At 57.3% G+C, this 14,816-nt stretch overlaps 4 protein-coding genes across 4 annotated transcripts; 2 read left to right on the top strand and 2 right to left on the bottom strand.

The window, feature by feature from the left end:
• Nucleotides 1–327: 327 nt before the first annotated feature.
• CCMA1212_001407 (uncharacterized protein) lies at nucleotides 328–793 on the bottom strand (the record flags this gene model as incomplete). The annotated part of the gene is made up of 2 exons (XM_073698833.1): nucleotides 328–377; nucleotides 424–793. The coding sequence occupies 2 exons, from the start codon at nucleotides 791–793 to the stop codon at nucleotides 328–330; spliced, it is 420 nt and encodes a 139-aa protein (XP_073562289.1).
• A 2,700-nt stretch (nucleotides 794–3,493) lies between these two features.
• CCMA1212_001406 (Respiration factor 2) lies at nucleotides 3,494–7,205 on the top strand (the record flags this gene model as incomplete). The annotated part of the gene is made up of 2 exons (XM_073698832.1): nucleotides 3,494–3,551; nucleotides 3,715–7,205. The coding sequence occupies 2 exons, from the start codon at nucleotides 3,494–3,496 to the stop codon at nucleotides 7,203–7,205; spliced, it is 3,549 nt and encodes a 1,182-aa protein (XP_073562290.1).
• A 1,064-nt stretch (nucleotides 7,206–8,269) lies between these two features.
• Nucleotides 8,270–8,890, top strand: CCMA1212_001405 (uncharacterized protein; the record flags this gene model as incomplete). Its single annotated transcript, XM_073698831.1, has 1 exon — nucleotides 8,270–8,890. One exon carries the CDS (start codon nucleotides 8,270–8,272, stop codon nucleotides 8,888–8,890), a length of 621 nt encoding a protein of 206 aa, XP_073562291.1.
• CCMA1212_001404 (uncharacterized protein) lies at nucleotides 8,489–8,995 on the bottom strand (the record flags this gene model as incomplete). The annotated part of the gene is made up of 1 exon (XM_073698830.1): nucleotides 8,489–8,995. The coding sequence occupies one exon, from the start codon at nucleotides 8,993–8,995 to the stop codon at nucleotides 8,489–8,491; it is 507 nt and encodes a 168-aa protein (XP_073562048.1).
• Between the last annotated feature and the right edge of the window lie 5,821 nt (nucleotides 8,996–14,816).

Genomic DNA, 14,816 nt, shown 5'->3' with positions numbered 1-14,816 from the left:
GCTCGTCGTAGTACAAGCCTCAGATGAGAACATGGCACAACAGCCTTTGATACAAGCGGCTCATACCACATGCATACCAAAGTGGTTAATGTTGAGCCACTGTGGCACAATACGAGCAGGTACACGACTATACTGTACGGCAAGGTAGCCGCAACGGACGAATATCGGATCCATCTCATCAGCCTCTCTGGAGTCGAGCGTGCTAGCGGCCTGGTTCCTGGCGTCAGGATCGCTGGCTACCTGTATCGGCAAGCAGGCGCTCGCACCGTGCATCGCTGCAGATGCCCTAATGCTCCAAGGGGCCAAGCGTGTGAAGCGAGCATGCAATCAGAGGGCGGCGTCGTCAGTCGTCAGAACTTCTGTCCAGTCCTCAGCGGCTGCTAAGTGGTTAGGCCTGGGGCTAGTCAGCTTTTGGGCACAGACGAGCAAAGGGTTTCGAGACCAAGTCTGCTATCGGCAAGCCAGCGGTCTCCACGCCGCCGCGAAGCATGGGAGTTTTGCCGCCGTCCTTGACCTTGACCCTGGGGCCGCGGATGGACTCGCTTCGTTCCAGCATGAGACGGCAGCTCGTCGCGTGTGGAACCACGCCCAACAAGAGATCCACGGATAGCTCCGCCCTCTCATGCGTGCACTGCACCGGCCAAGGCATTGGCTGCGACGCTTCTGGGCTGGGGACGGCAGAGAGGGCCTGAGGGCATGGCCAAGGTTTCAAGGAAAGCTGGTGCTTGGCGGACACGGCAGCATGCAGTGCATTTCCTGCCACTGTAGATGCGACTTGTGGCCGGGCAGCCATTGGCCGCGTCGAGAGCACAGAGCAGCCCCTGGCGCTGGTGTATCTCGTACAGTGCCGCCAGCAGGTCGCGTACGGGAGGGTGGGCGTGCGAGAGAACGGAGCCCAGAGGGCAGGATGGCACTCCAAACGGGATAATTGCCTCGTCGGACTGATCCCGGCATCTCGAGCATGCAGTGGCTGGACCAGGATCTCCCATGCTGCTTGGCCAGCCGCCTGCTCATGCTCAGCCAGCAACGACAGCCACGGACGAGTTGCTGGAGTCGAGTCGAGTCGAGACGCGAGCCGCAAAGGGAGCCGAGGCCCGCTGGCCGGAGACGGAGACGGAGACGGAATTTTGTAGGTCCAATACTATCAGTTGTTGAACCTCCGGGTCTGATTGAGTTGGTGGCTTCGAGACATGGAATCGGCGCCATGCTTAGCCTCGTGCTCATGCCTGTGCCATTCCCACGCACATGGCCGGCTATCGTGCTGGGCTAGCAGCAGCTTAGCATGCAGCAAGCGTCAGACAGGACCGGCAGAGCATTCATGCAGGGTGGAGATGGCTGAACTCTGGTGATGATACCAGACGACGACCTGATAATAGGTTGGTGATGGCACGAGGGAGACAAGAGAGAAGAGGAAGAAAAGGCGACCAAGCTTTCNGGGGGGGGGGGGGGGGGGGCCAGGGCCCGGAATCGGATCAGGTTAGAAACACAGGTAGAGCCCTGGTATCTGTTCCTACTTGCGCTGCGCAGCGGTACTTTGTGTGGACAGGACGCATTAAGCCCTGCACTGACATGCAGAGCAGAACTGAGTGCGTCAGGGCAGGTACATGCAGGGTACTTCGTTCTTGGTGTACAGTGCAGTGCCCAACCACATTAAACATGAATCAACCAACCAACGATAACAGCCCAAATCAACGACTCAGGTCGGGTGCATTTTCCACCACGGCATCCGACGCATGCTGCTGCTACGCGCATGACGCACGATAATCGAGGGTGTGCGTGCGAGAGAACAAGGCATTGACTAGCCTGACGGTTACTTGAGTTGCGCTGATAATCAAAAAGCCGCAGGGAAAAAAAAAGAAAAGTCTGAAAGGACGGTACGAGGTGCTCGGAGAGGTCAGGCAGTAAGCCGTTCGAGCTGCAATACGTGCCCAATCATCTGGCCAGAGGCTGATGAGACAGCCATCCGCGCCATCCGCAGCTATCCGTGGCTTTCCATCGTCCGTCGCAGCAATGGAAGGCAAGGAAAAGAGGTATTATTTGGAGTCAACCTGAACTTGCCTTGATTCAGAGGCCCGATGGCCTTATGCGCCGTGCCTTGCCTCGCAACAGTGACGCTCACGCTCGCAGTTCGCAGCCGCTCCCGTCGTTCGTCCTTCGAGGGAAAGGGTAAAAGCAGGCGGCCACACCCTGCCGCAGGTTACAGTGCAGAACAGTGCGCGTCTGGCCGTACCGTCTCCGTACATGCAGCATCACACCCAGCACCTGGTTCCACGTCTCGGCCCAGTGGTACCTCGTCCGGCTCCGAGCAGTGCGCAGGTACTTTGCCCTTGGCCGCCGTCATCCACCAGCGCCAGCTCGGGCCCCAGGCAGGATGAGCAGCTCATAGGTACGTGTGACCTGCCTGGTACATGCTCCGTACATGCGGCGTACATGATCGCAAGGTGCTAAAACGTACCTTACCTACCTGTATGTAGGGACGTGAGGCAGCCGTGCTTGATGAGGTACGCGGCCGCTACACGCTCGTGCGAAGAGCTGGACATCGGGTACATGAACAGGTACCCTCTTTGCATGCCATCTGCGTCCTCTGCCTGCAGCAGCTTGGCCCTGGCCCCTGCCGATTGGCCGCGCCGCTGCAATAAACCTGCTGGGGCCCGCCGCTGTGGACCAACGCTTCCTCCAGAGTACAAGGTACAGGCAAGTACAGTGCGGACACCTCACAGCACGAGGCACACAGACTTCAGCGACGCCGCAGTGGTATCCGGTATTGGAACCGCACGCAGCATCCACGGCGCTTTCAGTCGACTCCAAGTACTGGCGAGTATCTCGCTAGTATAGAGACCTCGGACCTGGACTGGTGCTCGCACAGTGCCGCATGCGCGTCCAGGCCTGCTCGCCAGCGTCTTTGCCGCCGTGTGCGAGGCCTGCCAGCCACTGTGAAGCCCCGGCCTGGGCTAGCGGGCGCAGCAGGCACTTGCTGGACCGCACCGTCTCCGCACTGTGCCGCCGCCTGCCGGGCTAGTACCAGGTGGTGAGCAGTACTCGTACCTTCTCGCCGCCCGGTCGACTCACCAATCCTCTCTCTTGCACGATTCACTCCAAGCAGCAACCTCTGTCTCTGCTTCGCCTAGTCCTGTTGATGGCTTCAGTGCTGATCTGAGAGACTGTCCCGAGCAAACCAGCGCTGGGATGCTTCCGTCACTCGCCAGATAGCACCGCGCCTAGTGTTGCATTTCTACCTCTCTCTCCCTCTTCCCTGCATCTTATCGCATAGCCTTCGGCCTGCCGTGGCAGAGCTCAGCGAAACCTCCCCGCCAAAGCACAGCTGTCGTTACGCCTGCAGCTCGGCTCAACACCCCGCGAACCGCCCTCCGACGCCGACCCCTCGACTCGCCGAAACGCTGCCTTGTTCTCGCGAGCGGACAACGGCATTCACACGCTCTGGACTGCCATGGTGATGAATGACTCTGGCCACCGGGTGTCGCGCGCCTCCACCATGTCCAACGCGGCCTCTGCGAGCACCGGCGGCAATTCCGCAACCGCAGACGACTCTGGTGAGAGCATTTCCCTCGTCGCCCACGATGCCCCTCTGGTTCCCCCTCCAAACTCCTGCCCGGCCCGCGCCAGCAAAGGAAGGGGAAGATCTAGATGCAAAAGTCATGCCAGACAGTCACAATTTCTCGCCTGATAGCTGACCATTCTTGTCCCGCCACGCAGCCTCGACGATCACGGTGAATACCACGCCAAAGGCTCCTCCAAACTTCCCTCCTCCCAAGACCGACAAGCCCCGGCCGCACGTTTGCGCGACTTGCCAGCGGTCATTTGCTCGCCTGGAGCATCTGAAGCGGCATGAGCGCTCGCACACAAAGGAGAAGCCGTTCGAGTGCCCCGAGTGCTCGCGGTGCTTCGCCCGCCGCGACCTGCTGCTCCGCCACCAGCAGAAGCTGCACCAGACGTCGACGCCCTCTGCCCGCCCGCGGAACCGCCGAGAGTCGACCAGCGGCGTCCCGCCAGGCCAGAGCCGGGCTCGCAAGAATAGCGTCGCGGGCCCCAGCCATGCGGCGACGGCCACCAACCCGGCTGCCAACACCATGCGGCCGCGGGCAAACACCATCAGCCACGTCGACGGAGCGGCCATGCAGATGATCGCCTCGGCCAATGCGTCAGTCGCTAGGGGCATGCATGCCGGGCACAGCCGCCACCCGAGCCTCGCAGGCCTGCCGCTGCACAACTACGACCAGCTCCTGACGGGCATGCTGCCCATGGCCCACAGGAGTGGCATCGCGCACGCCCTGCCCAAGCTGGAGACGGGCCAGATGGGCGCCCCCGACTTCGATTCCGGCCTCCACACGGCGCCGCCGCTGTCTGCCTTCAACCCAGACTTTGACTTTGACTCGTTCTTCTTCGGGCCGGGCACAACCATCAACCCCAATGCCCTCCACTACAACGATTCCCCCCCGTCCATGGTCATGGAGCAGGCCTCCCCGTTCGCATCTGCGCTCAACGACGTCCCGGCCAACCCGGCGTTTGACGACTCGTTCGACTGGCTCAGCGGCTTCGAGCACCAGATGTCGTTCCAGACAAATGAAAACGTGGTGGACGAGTCGAGCCCGTCGGCGCTCAGCACGACGAGCCAAAGTGGCATCAGCGACGTCATGTTGGACGGGTCAAACCACCCCGCGCCCGCCGGGACAAGTACCATGTGGCAACCGTCGGTCATGGGCCCTCCGCAGATGCCGAACCCGTTTGCGATGGATCTGAATGGTTCGGTCTTTCCTGATCTCCTAACTGGAGCTCCTTTATCACCTCAGCCAGCTACTCAAAAGATCAATGACCCATACTTCTCCACGCCCCCCCTGTCGCTGAGCTCGTTGAGCCCTTCCGTCGTATCTGGACTGAACCCGCAGAGCATGAACCACACCCTTGGCTTCCACGCCGGCCCGGATCCCCAATCGTCCCTCAACGGTGTTAACCATCTCGCTTCGCCCGTAACCACAATCACAGATGCCACCAGGAGTACCATTGTGACCTTTCTCTCCAAGTGCCCGCCCTTTGGGGGCCGTAAATACTCCTTTACCTCGCATGCCCCGGCGCAGTCTCCGGAGGCGCAGTCGCCCTCCCCGGCGCAACCCGCCGACGTGCCCAGTACCCAGAACCTCCGGCGCTATGTCTCGGCCTACATCGCCTACTTCCATCCCCATCTCCCCTTCCTGCATCTGCCCACGTTGTCCTTTGATATGTCCCCGTCCCCGAGCGGTCGCCAACCCGGTGTAGGTGGTAGCGGGTGCTTGGTGCTGGCCATGGCTGCCGTTGGCGCCCTCTATGAATCTGAGCTTACCCAGTCCAAGGAGTTGTTCGCCATGTCCAAGAAGATGGTCTTCTACTACCTTGAGGAGCGGCGCAAGGCAGACGTTCGCCGGGCCGACATGCGACGCAGCAAGCACGCCGAGTCTGATCAACAACAACAACAACAACAACAACAAGAGCAGCAGGATCATCAGCAACCCAATCAGCAGCAGCAGCAGCAACAGCAGCAGTCGACGGCTAAAGGTAGGGATAAGGATAGGGACAGCTCGACCCACACGCCCGTCTGGCTCGTCCAGGCCATGCTGCTCAACGTTGTCTACGGCCACAACTGCGGCGAAAAGATCGTCTGCGACATCGCCTCGACGCACTGCGTAGCGCTCGTCAGCTTGGCTCAGGCGGCCGATCTGCTGCGCCCGGAGCAGGAGGACTCGGCTGATGGAGAGGATACGCGCATGGTTGACGACTCAGTGTGGCATAGGAAAAGCGAACACGAGAAGCAGCAGGAGTGGCTGCGGTGGAAGCGGAAAGAAGAACGCAAGCGCACGCTGTACGCCATCTTCATCATGTCCAGCCTTTTGGTCGCCGCCTACAACCACACCCCGGCATTGACCAACTCGGAAATCCTGCTGGATCTGCCCTGCGACGAGGACTTCTTCGCTGCCGGGTCGAGCGCCCAGTTCTTCGCCATGGGCGGTGTCGACGGCGCCAACCACAACAGGCTCAAGTTCTACGACGCCCTGGGGGAGCTTCTGCGCACAAACGAGCGACAACAGAAGCACATGGCGGCCATGAATGGCGGCCCGCACTCTTCCGGCGAGATGGCGCGATCGAACTTGAGACCAAGCACCTTTGGCTGCTTAGTGCTGATCAACGCCCTGCACAACTACATATGGGAGACACGACAGCGGCATCACAACAAGGTCTGGACCAACGAGGAGACGGAAAAGATGCATCGGCACATTGAGCCCGCTCTCAAGGCGTGGGAGGCGGCCTGGAACAGCAACCCCAAGCATGCCGTGGAACGCCCAAACCCGTACGGCGCGGGGCCGCTCTCCGCCGACGCGATTCCGTTGCTTGACCTGGCATACGTCCGTCTCTTTGTCAACCTTGCTAGGTCCAAGGAGAAGTTCTGGCAACAAGACTGGGACGGCGTGGCCGAGGAATTGGCCCGGGGCACGGAAATCGTACAACACGCCGAACACTCCCCCTCGTCGAGCGCAGAGCCGGAGAGCAACGACACCTTTGACAGTTCGCTCTTCACCGGCTCGCCAACGAGCTCGGCGGCGGCGGCGGCCTCGAACCGTTCTCGGGAGCTTTCCAACGGTGCTGGGCAGCCCACTCGCTCCATCTCGCGGCGAGAGCGCCACCTGCGGAAGGCGGCCTTTTATGCCGCCGACTCTCTGTCCATGTCGGACAAGCTCGGTGTGACCTTTGCTGACTTCACCAGTCGCGAGCTCCCCCTGCAGTCGGCCATGTGCACTCTCGACTGCGCCCAGGTTCTCGCCGAATGGGTCGCCACTCTGCAGGACCGGGTCGGCCGGTATCTGGGCATTCTCGGCCAAGACCACATCAACGTCACGGCAATGCCCGCCATCATGCTGCTGGAGGAAGACGACGTCAAGCTGCTCGAGAGGATACAAAACGTCCTATCCTCGGCGGAGATGAAGATTGGCATGGAACTCACGGCGAGCATGACGCCCGAGACGGGGAGTCCGGAGGATGGGTTCAGTGGACTGGCGACCAAGATTCTCCGCGTTACGTCTCGGATGCTCGACAAGGCAGCCGTCTGGCAAGTCACGCACCTCATGGCCCGCTGCCTCGCCGTTCATGCTGGTCATATGCGGACGAGGGCGGAAAAGTCTGTCGCTGGTACGCCGTCACTGATGCAGTCGGATTTCTAGACGGGGTGGGGGGTGTCTACTATTGGTCTCATGATGCTACGATGATGATGATGACGGAAGATATCTGGGCATGACTCTTGATGTCTGAATACGAGTCGATTGGTGGGAAGTTCGCTGGCCACCAAATACAGGCAGGGCGCCAGACGAGCATGTCTGGCATTGGAAGGGAGGATTCATGATGGGTATTCTGATGTATGAATGAAGGAAATGGTACAAAACCTTGTTGGCAGGCTTTTGTGCAAGCTTGCAGCGTCAAAATGAGGGATATTTCGATGGAATCGGCATGTGGCAAAGCGATTCATCTCATGCTACCTAGACAAGACGTGCATACATTTGTCTCCGCGTTACGATTTCCAGCCGGAGCGCGGCATGTAAGTGGTTTCTACCTTGTTCATATGGTTTAAGGGAGGGTGTTTATAGGCGTCGGATGGATCATTTTGTACCTAATACTTTCATATATATTCACCAAATCATTTCCAAGCCATGAAGCTTTTCGATCTCGCGATTGAGTACCTTGCCGAACCTAGATCTCAATTCCCTACTATTCTGCTGCTGCCTGAGGAGCTATAGGTAGGCGATGCAGGGTTGTCCATGACAAAGGAAAACACACACATTGTTTGTTACGTAAGTGATCTACATACCTTATCTTTCTCCCGTCGGTGAGTCAGTCGGTGACACAATGTGTGAAACACGATGGCCTGGAAAGGAAAAGGAAAAGGAAAAGGAAAAGGAAAAAGGAAGCAATCTCAATGGTGGACGGATTATGCTGCCTGGTTTCAGCGCCTACTGCTGCAGGAGCCTCAAGCCGCTAATGTCTGTATTGTAATAGTGGGTGCGCCAGATTGACTGCAACACGCTGATTTCTGCGCGCCTTTCGTCTTTGCTATTGAATCCAGAAGACGCAAACACAACCATCATACGTGAAAAGAGCGTACAGGACAACTTGACTCAATGCCAACATAAAGAGCCTCTCCAATTCAACTCCCCAAAGAAGCAAAAACCCAACAACGAAACGAGAGAAGGGAAAAGAGAGAGAAAAAAAAGGGACCAACAAGACAGCCAGCATGGCCATCCCCAACACCGCCATAGACACAAACTCCCAAGGCAGCCCCGTCGCGGACTTTGCCTTTGACGAATCCCTCGTGGAATACACCGTCCCGAAAACCGACTGGCTGCGAATCCATGAAAAGTCCTTTGACGGAGTGCACACATCGGCGTTCATCTTTGACGATCAAGGGCGCGTCCTGCTGGTGCAGAGGGCGGCGCACGACAGCATGCCGAATCTATGGGAGACGCCCGGCGGGGCGGTAGACGCGGGGGATGCGTCGATATTGGCGGGTTGTGCGAGGGAAGTGTGGGAGGAGGTTGGGCTTGTCGCGAGGAGGATGGTGAGGCTTGTTACGGAGGGGGGGGGGGGGGGGGGGGGGGGGGAGAAGTGGTCTGTTTTTACGAATAGGGATGGGACGAGGGTGTTTTGCGGGTTTGGGTTTGAGGTTGAGGTTGAAGGGGGAGGAGGGGGGAAGGTTGTTATGCTTGACGAGAGGGAGCATCAGGATTTTGTGTGGGCGGAGGAGGAGGATGTTAGGAGGGGGGAGGTTGGGGGGCGGAAGATTGGGTTGACGGGGGTGGTGATGAGGAATAAGTTGTTGGAGGCGTTTCGGCTGAGGAGGGAGCGGGAGGAGTGATGGGAGCTGAGGATGTGGGTGGTTCGTGGATGGGGGATATGAATCACGATGGGGGATATTGCGAAGAGCTGGGGCGGTATAACGAGGTTGATACATGGTGAACATGATGGACATGATAAATCTAACAAGGCATATATCTAGATCTCTAGATCCTGAGACAAGGTCGAGGCAATGCGGAGGAGTATGCGTGTTGACGGAACTTTATTCAAGTCTCAGAGACAGCATGGCAACCATTGACATGTACTCGGGCGATTGAAACGAGCAATAGATGCTAAAGCATCAGGCAGTTCCAGATTGAGTTGATTGTATGAGATTGTCGTTCATTGGAGCATATGGGCTGATATTATTGCCGGAGCGGAGGCAGAGAGCGGGCTTTGTCCACAGAGGAGTCTTTCTGAACAGCGCTAGGTATAATCCGAAGTCAATACCATCACAGCATGAGTCTACTTCAAATTTGTATTCACGCTTTGGCCGCTTTTTCTTTTCCCGGGTCGTCTGTGGCGTCTGCTTAGGTGACAGAATGAGAATCATGCCACGCAAAGTGCTGTTGATAGGGTAGGTTAAGCGACGTGGTGACAACAGGTCAGCAGTATCAGAACGAAGCGAAATCACGGCAGGAGCCAGATTCTGAATCTGAAGACCTTGACAATGACGCGAAGGTACTAATTTCAGATCGTAATAACAAGGAACAAGGTCAGGGTGGTATATATGAGAGAGATATCGATGCCGCCACTGAGCGCGTGGCCGACGACTCCATGAGACAAGCATCGTGGTGAATTACCTACATCAGCACGTGAGACGACATCAGCGGCGGCTAGCAGCTTCTTGTTTCACCCTGGCAGGTTTTTCGGGATACAATGTTCCTGGTGCCACCCATCGTTACCAGTCAGGAACCTCGTGGTGATGGGGTCATGGAAACAAGAAACCAGATACACAGCATAGCAGACGACGGCGTGACGTCTTGATATAAGATAGCTGGCATTAATACTAGCAGATGGGACCATAGAGTGCACGCACAAATGGTTACTAGATAGTAAGTAGCCATGATAGGTGCGGTTCGTCGACACCGTCATCTTGAAGCTTCTCGTCCCGCAACGCGGCACCTAGACGAGTGGATCCTTGACGGAGGTCCCGCATCATGCCACTGTCGTCCCATGTAAAGACCCTGAAAGACCCTTGAGACGAAGACTTAGCGGGTTTGATCTCGATCGACGTTATGCTACAAAGTGGCCGTCATACACAGAGAGAGGATTGAGGCCGGCAGTCGGAGGGGATGCTGGCGGGGGCATTGAACGTCCGGTAGGCCAGGGCATTTCAATCATTGTCTTCTAGGGAGAGTCCCACGTTGAAGTCAAGCTGCCAAGATTATGGATTCTTGTACATAGATGACCTGACTCAGAGCACAGGATAGTGATTGTTCAAGGGCGGGGAACGGGAGGCGTTGCTTCTGCACGAGACTGGAGAGATTTGCATGGGCACGAGAACCGGTGGGTGCGGATGTTCGCCGCAAAGGAGGAAGTGGATGACGCAAGCTGTGCAGAGAGAGAGAGATGTAAGAAGCTATTTCCTATCAACAGCCTGATGAAGTGCATAGAGTAATACACAACAGAATATAGTTCTGAGGGCGTATTAGGGGACGCGCGTAAGATGACATGAAGCCGGATGCTTATTAGCGGGAGGAAGTTCTCATGTCTGCTTGTCCGTTGGGCCACGGAGGCTCGATCTATCCGCTTCTGGGAGCGCGCGTGAGCTGATGGGACAGACGAGATTTTGGGGAGCTGGCTGTGTCAGAGGGGAGGGTGATTTGGGTGGCATGGGGTGGCGATGTGAGCTGCGTCCGGTCTGAGTGGCTGTATGAGTGTATCTGGCTGTATAAGACTTGTAATCTTTCGATGTGTGGAGGCAGTACACTTCAAGATGCGGATGTATGTGTTTGCAATCTACAATAGGTAAGGTATGAGTGGCCACAAGAACTCGACTCCCAGGAGGCTGCAACCGAGGTCAAGTATGTATGGTGAAGAATCAGCAGATGCGCGTCCCCCGGTGGCTAAGCATTGTCGAGAGAACTAGTCCATGCAGGCCAAAGGGTCACCTGGTGAGATCTCATCTGGCCAAGACAGCTCGGGGTCTGTCCGGTCCGTTCTAGAACGGAGGTTTGGGCAACGATAGGCTGCGAGACGGAAGAAATAATGGGGAGCGGCGTGATTTTTGTTTGTTTCCTTGTCTTCTCTAATGCCGAAGAGAGACGAGGGAGAGGACATGGAGGGGGCCTATCCGACAGATCCGGAGGGTTGAGAGGACCCGGGCGTGCCGGCGTCGAGAACTAGAAGGCGCCGGGAGTGAGAATTAGGGACGGGGGCTTAGTAGGAGGATGAACTGGAATCAACGGAAGACTACCTTGCAGATAAAGATGAAGATGAAATTAAAAGAAAAAGGAAAAAAGATCAAATCGAATCATTGATGAAAGGAGAAGCGAGCTAAAAGGGGGAAAAGCAGAAAGGCGAGGGTAGCTGAGGGTTCCTGGAATGTCTCGGTATCATTGAGCCTAAGGAAGCGATGCTATTCGGCAATATGGGGTTCGGAGGGGGTGCGGGAAGCTTACCGACAGCCGAGCCCGCCAATCTGGACTTGGGGGGGGGGGGGTTTATTTGATTGATACATATTTTTTTTTGAGCTGAGATGCACAAGAGCGCGCCAGGTGCGAGACATTTGGCTGGAATGAGGGCTGAGACTATTCACAGAGAGACAATGGGCGCTGATGTCTGAGCTGGGGGAAGCTGAGCCCTTGGAGGAATGCTAGGGTCTGTGGATGCAATTGTCTCGTGGGTCTGGAATTGCGTGGCCCAGGCGAGGCGTGAGGGCCGAAGTTCGGGATACGGGATATGGAAAGCCTGCTAGTATGGAAGGACGACGAGAAGGACTAGTTCAGCGCCCAGTTGGAGATGGCGGCTCTTGGAGTTGCAGATGGCGATGCGCCCGGGGCTAGTCGCAGATTCATCTTGTCTCGGCAGGGGCTGGAATCACTCGTTGACTTCATGCTGGCTTCTCCGCGATTCCTGGCTCTGTTGCGGGCACTCGATGGTAGCATGTTCAATAAGTTGCTGTTTCCTATCTCTGCTGGGCGCAAGTCATTGACGACATGAGGCGATAGGTGTCCAATGTTGTCAGACGGGCATCACCAGGTTTGACTGAGTGATGGACACCTTATGTAAGACAAGAACTGAGACGAGACACGGCGTCTTTGTTTACCTAGTCCTGTATGCGGTCGTGAGGAATGGGAAATGTCGCGCACCTCCACGGAAAAGCCAGATGCCTCGCTGGTTGGACGCCAGCTTTGTGCGACCGTTGCCCATCCCTGCGGGTTTGGCCCAAGCTTCGACCGGGGTGCCGGGACCGGTGACGTCGATCGCGATGCTTTGCTGTCGATTTTTCGTGGCGAAAACTTCTTTGTTGTTTTTGCTTCAAGGGAGAGGCATGAAGGCGCTATTTGCTGTTTCAAACTAGATTGAGTGAGACAAGTTGCCGTGCCGTGCCTGTTGTTCTCGCGCGTCTCTGATTGCACGTGTCTGAGTTGTCAGATGGTGTAGATGCTTTGATGGGTACATGTACAGTAAGAGGTGGTAGCAGTAGCAGTACGACCTCACTTCGCGTCACGTTGCAGCAATGCATGCAGCCCACGCTCTTTCCGGTGCTTCCAAATCGCAAACACCAAGACACCGCAGCGTCGACACATGGAATCCTTTTCCCATGATGGATAGTCAAGTCAATCTGCGCAAAATGCATCCCTATACTCCGTATCTCGCTCCCTCTGTATCTCATTGCGATCCAGCGACCCCGGCCTCCGTGACATCACCAGCCCTATGCTGCTCCTTGCCGATTGCTGCCCGGTCGGTACTAGCCCGCCATCAGCGCACACCCCGCTATAACCTCTGGCCATCTCCAGCGCCACAGCGTGCTACAACCCGCTGCCATCGCCCACTACCGCCCACCACCGCCCACTGTCACCCACTGTCATCCACTGTCGACAGCCCCCCCTCAGAACCCGAGCCTATTCCGCCCGCTCGCATCAGCCCCGGAAATGACTGCCGAGCGAGCCCAGACAGGCAACGGACGAGAGGCCACCATCACCCCGGCTAGGCCCAACGGGGGCAAGGGGCAGAAGTACACAGAAGCCGAAGAAAATCAAGGCCCGGGCAGACGAGGGAAAATAGACATGAGTGACGCATTACGTAGCCGCGGCTCGTTGATTAAAGACACACGCCCGGATTCTTTTTTTCCTTGTCTTGCTGCTTGTCTCGCCTTGCCGCTGCCACCGGACCTGCCGCCTGGGATCGTTTATTGCCTCGACTCGAGTGTCGTCGTTCAGCCTTTTGCCCGGCTGGGACAAGGTGACTAACCAGCTCCAACGACTCGGGCTGTTTTTCTGGGGTTCCCGTTTGATACTTATTTTTGGCACACGGCGTTTTAACTCTTCCTCCTGCTCCTCCCACCTCACCACATACATACAACCACCTTCTCTTCTCGTCCCTTCTCTTTTATTCTTCTTCGTCCTCCGCCTCTCGCGATCTATTTTCCGTCCTCGATTCCTTCTCTTGCATTACCTCGACCTCGCCGCGTGCGCGTTTCTCGACTCAATTGCTCGACCGATACATGACGTTACCGCGATCCGCCATTGGTCCACCCCGTCGCTTTGTTCGCCTAGCACCAGCATCTCCGGCACATCTACAGCACAAGCACATGCACATCGAGCCGCGTCTCGCCTAGCAGCCTTCTCCATCCCAGGTGCGACAGACAGACAGACGCGTCGACAGCCGTCAGCAGGTTTCTCGCCTTTTCCCTGCATCCCTCTCCCGATCCTCTGGCTTCCTGACCGGGCCAGCCCCCCCAACAAACAATCCGCAAGGTGAGTCCGCCTCTTGCGTGTGCGTCTGCTTTGCATTGGCTCCCCGACGATTGGCCATGCTGCTGCGCTGGCGTATCAAGGCCGCGGTCCGCTGGCGCTGCAGTTTCCTTGCTTCTTCCTTCTTCGCCGGCGTCTTTCTATTTTCTTCACTGCAAGCCACAGCGGGCTCTGCTACTGCAAGCGCTGTGCAGCTCCTCCACCGGCTTCCGGCATCAGTCACCTATCACTCTGCCGCTCGCTTGGCCCGACAATCCTTTTCTGAGGCGAGTGCCTGAATGCGACTCTGGGCCGTTGGGCGAGATGCCATTGGGAGCTCCCGGGACTCGAGTGGGCTCTGCGTGAAGCTGCAGTGGGCGCGAGTGGATGCGGGCTGCCCAACGGTCAACGTCACCACCCATCGACGTGTCCAGCCTGCATTTGTGGATGCCGGCGCAGGCTTCATGCTTCGTGCCTCGCCGCTCTATGCTCGACCGAAGCCACTCACGGGCTGCCGCCGTGCTCCATCACCTCGCCCAGCCAAGGTGTCTTGGGTCGACACCTGACTATCTTATCGCCGCCGTGTCGCCTCACATAATCACGAGGNGGGGGCGCGGAGAGGAGGGGGGGGGGGGGGGGGGGGAGGCGATGGGGAGGAGAAAATGTCGCCTCGCTGCCCAATTACAACACAATTCAGTCAAAATTTTCCTGTCCTCTCCTCCTGCACTCGTTTTGCCTCTCGATGCCCACTGCTGTGTCGACGCCCCTCTTTCCCTCGGTCCTGCCAGCGGTCCAATTCTCATTCGCCCGGCCGTCCTCGAGCTGCCCTGGATCTGGACACAGAAAAAGCACTCTAGTCCTGCCGGCCTCGAGATCGACGCCTTCTGCCCTCTTTGCTTTGCTGTCAGCTCACCACAGATACACTGATTTCCCTGCTTGTCCTTTCCCCTACTCTCAACAGACCCCGCTGCATTAAGCTCCTACACATCCCGTCTCTCCTCTTTTTTTTTTTTTTTTTTTGTCAGCCCTGCATAGGCTTGAGTTGTG

Source organism: Trichoderma ghanense, assembly GCF_004382785.1.
Source record: "Trichoderma ghanense strain CCMA-1212 chromosome Unknown scaffold_1, whole genome shotgun sequence".
Classification (NCBI taxonomy): Eukaryota; Fungi; Ascomycota; class Sordariomycetes; order Hypocreales; family Hypocreaceae; genus Trichoderma; species Trichoderma ghanense.
Note: the sequence above shows the minus strand (reverse complement) of the source record. Positions and strands in the feature narration are given on the sequence as shown.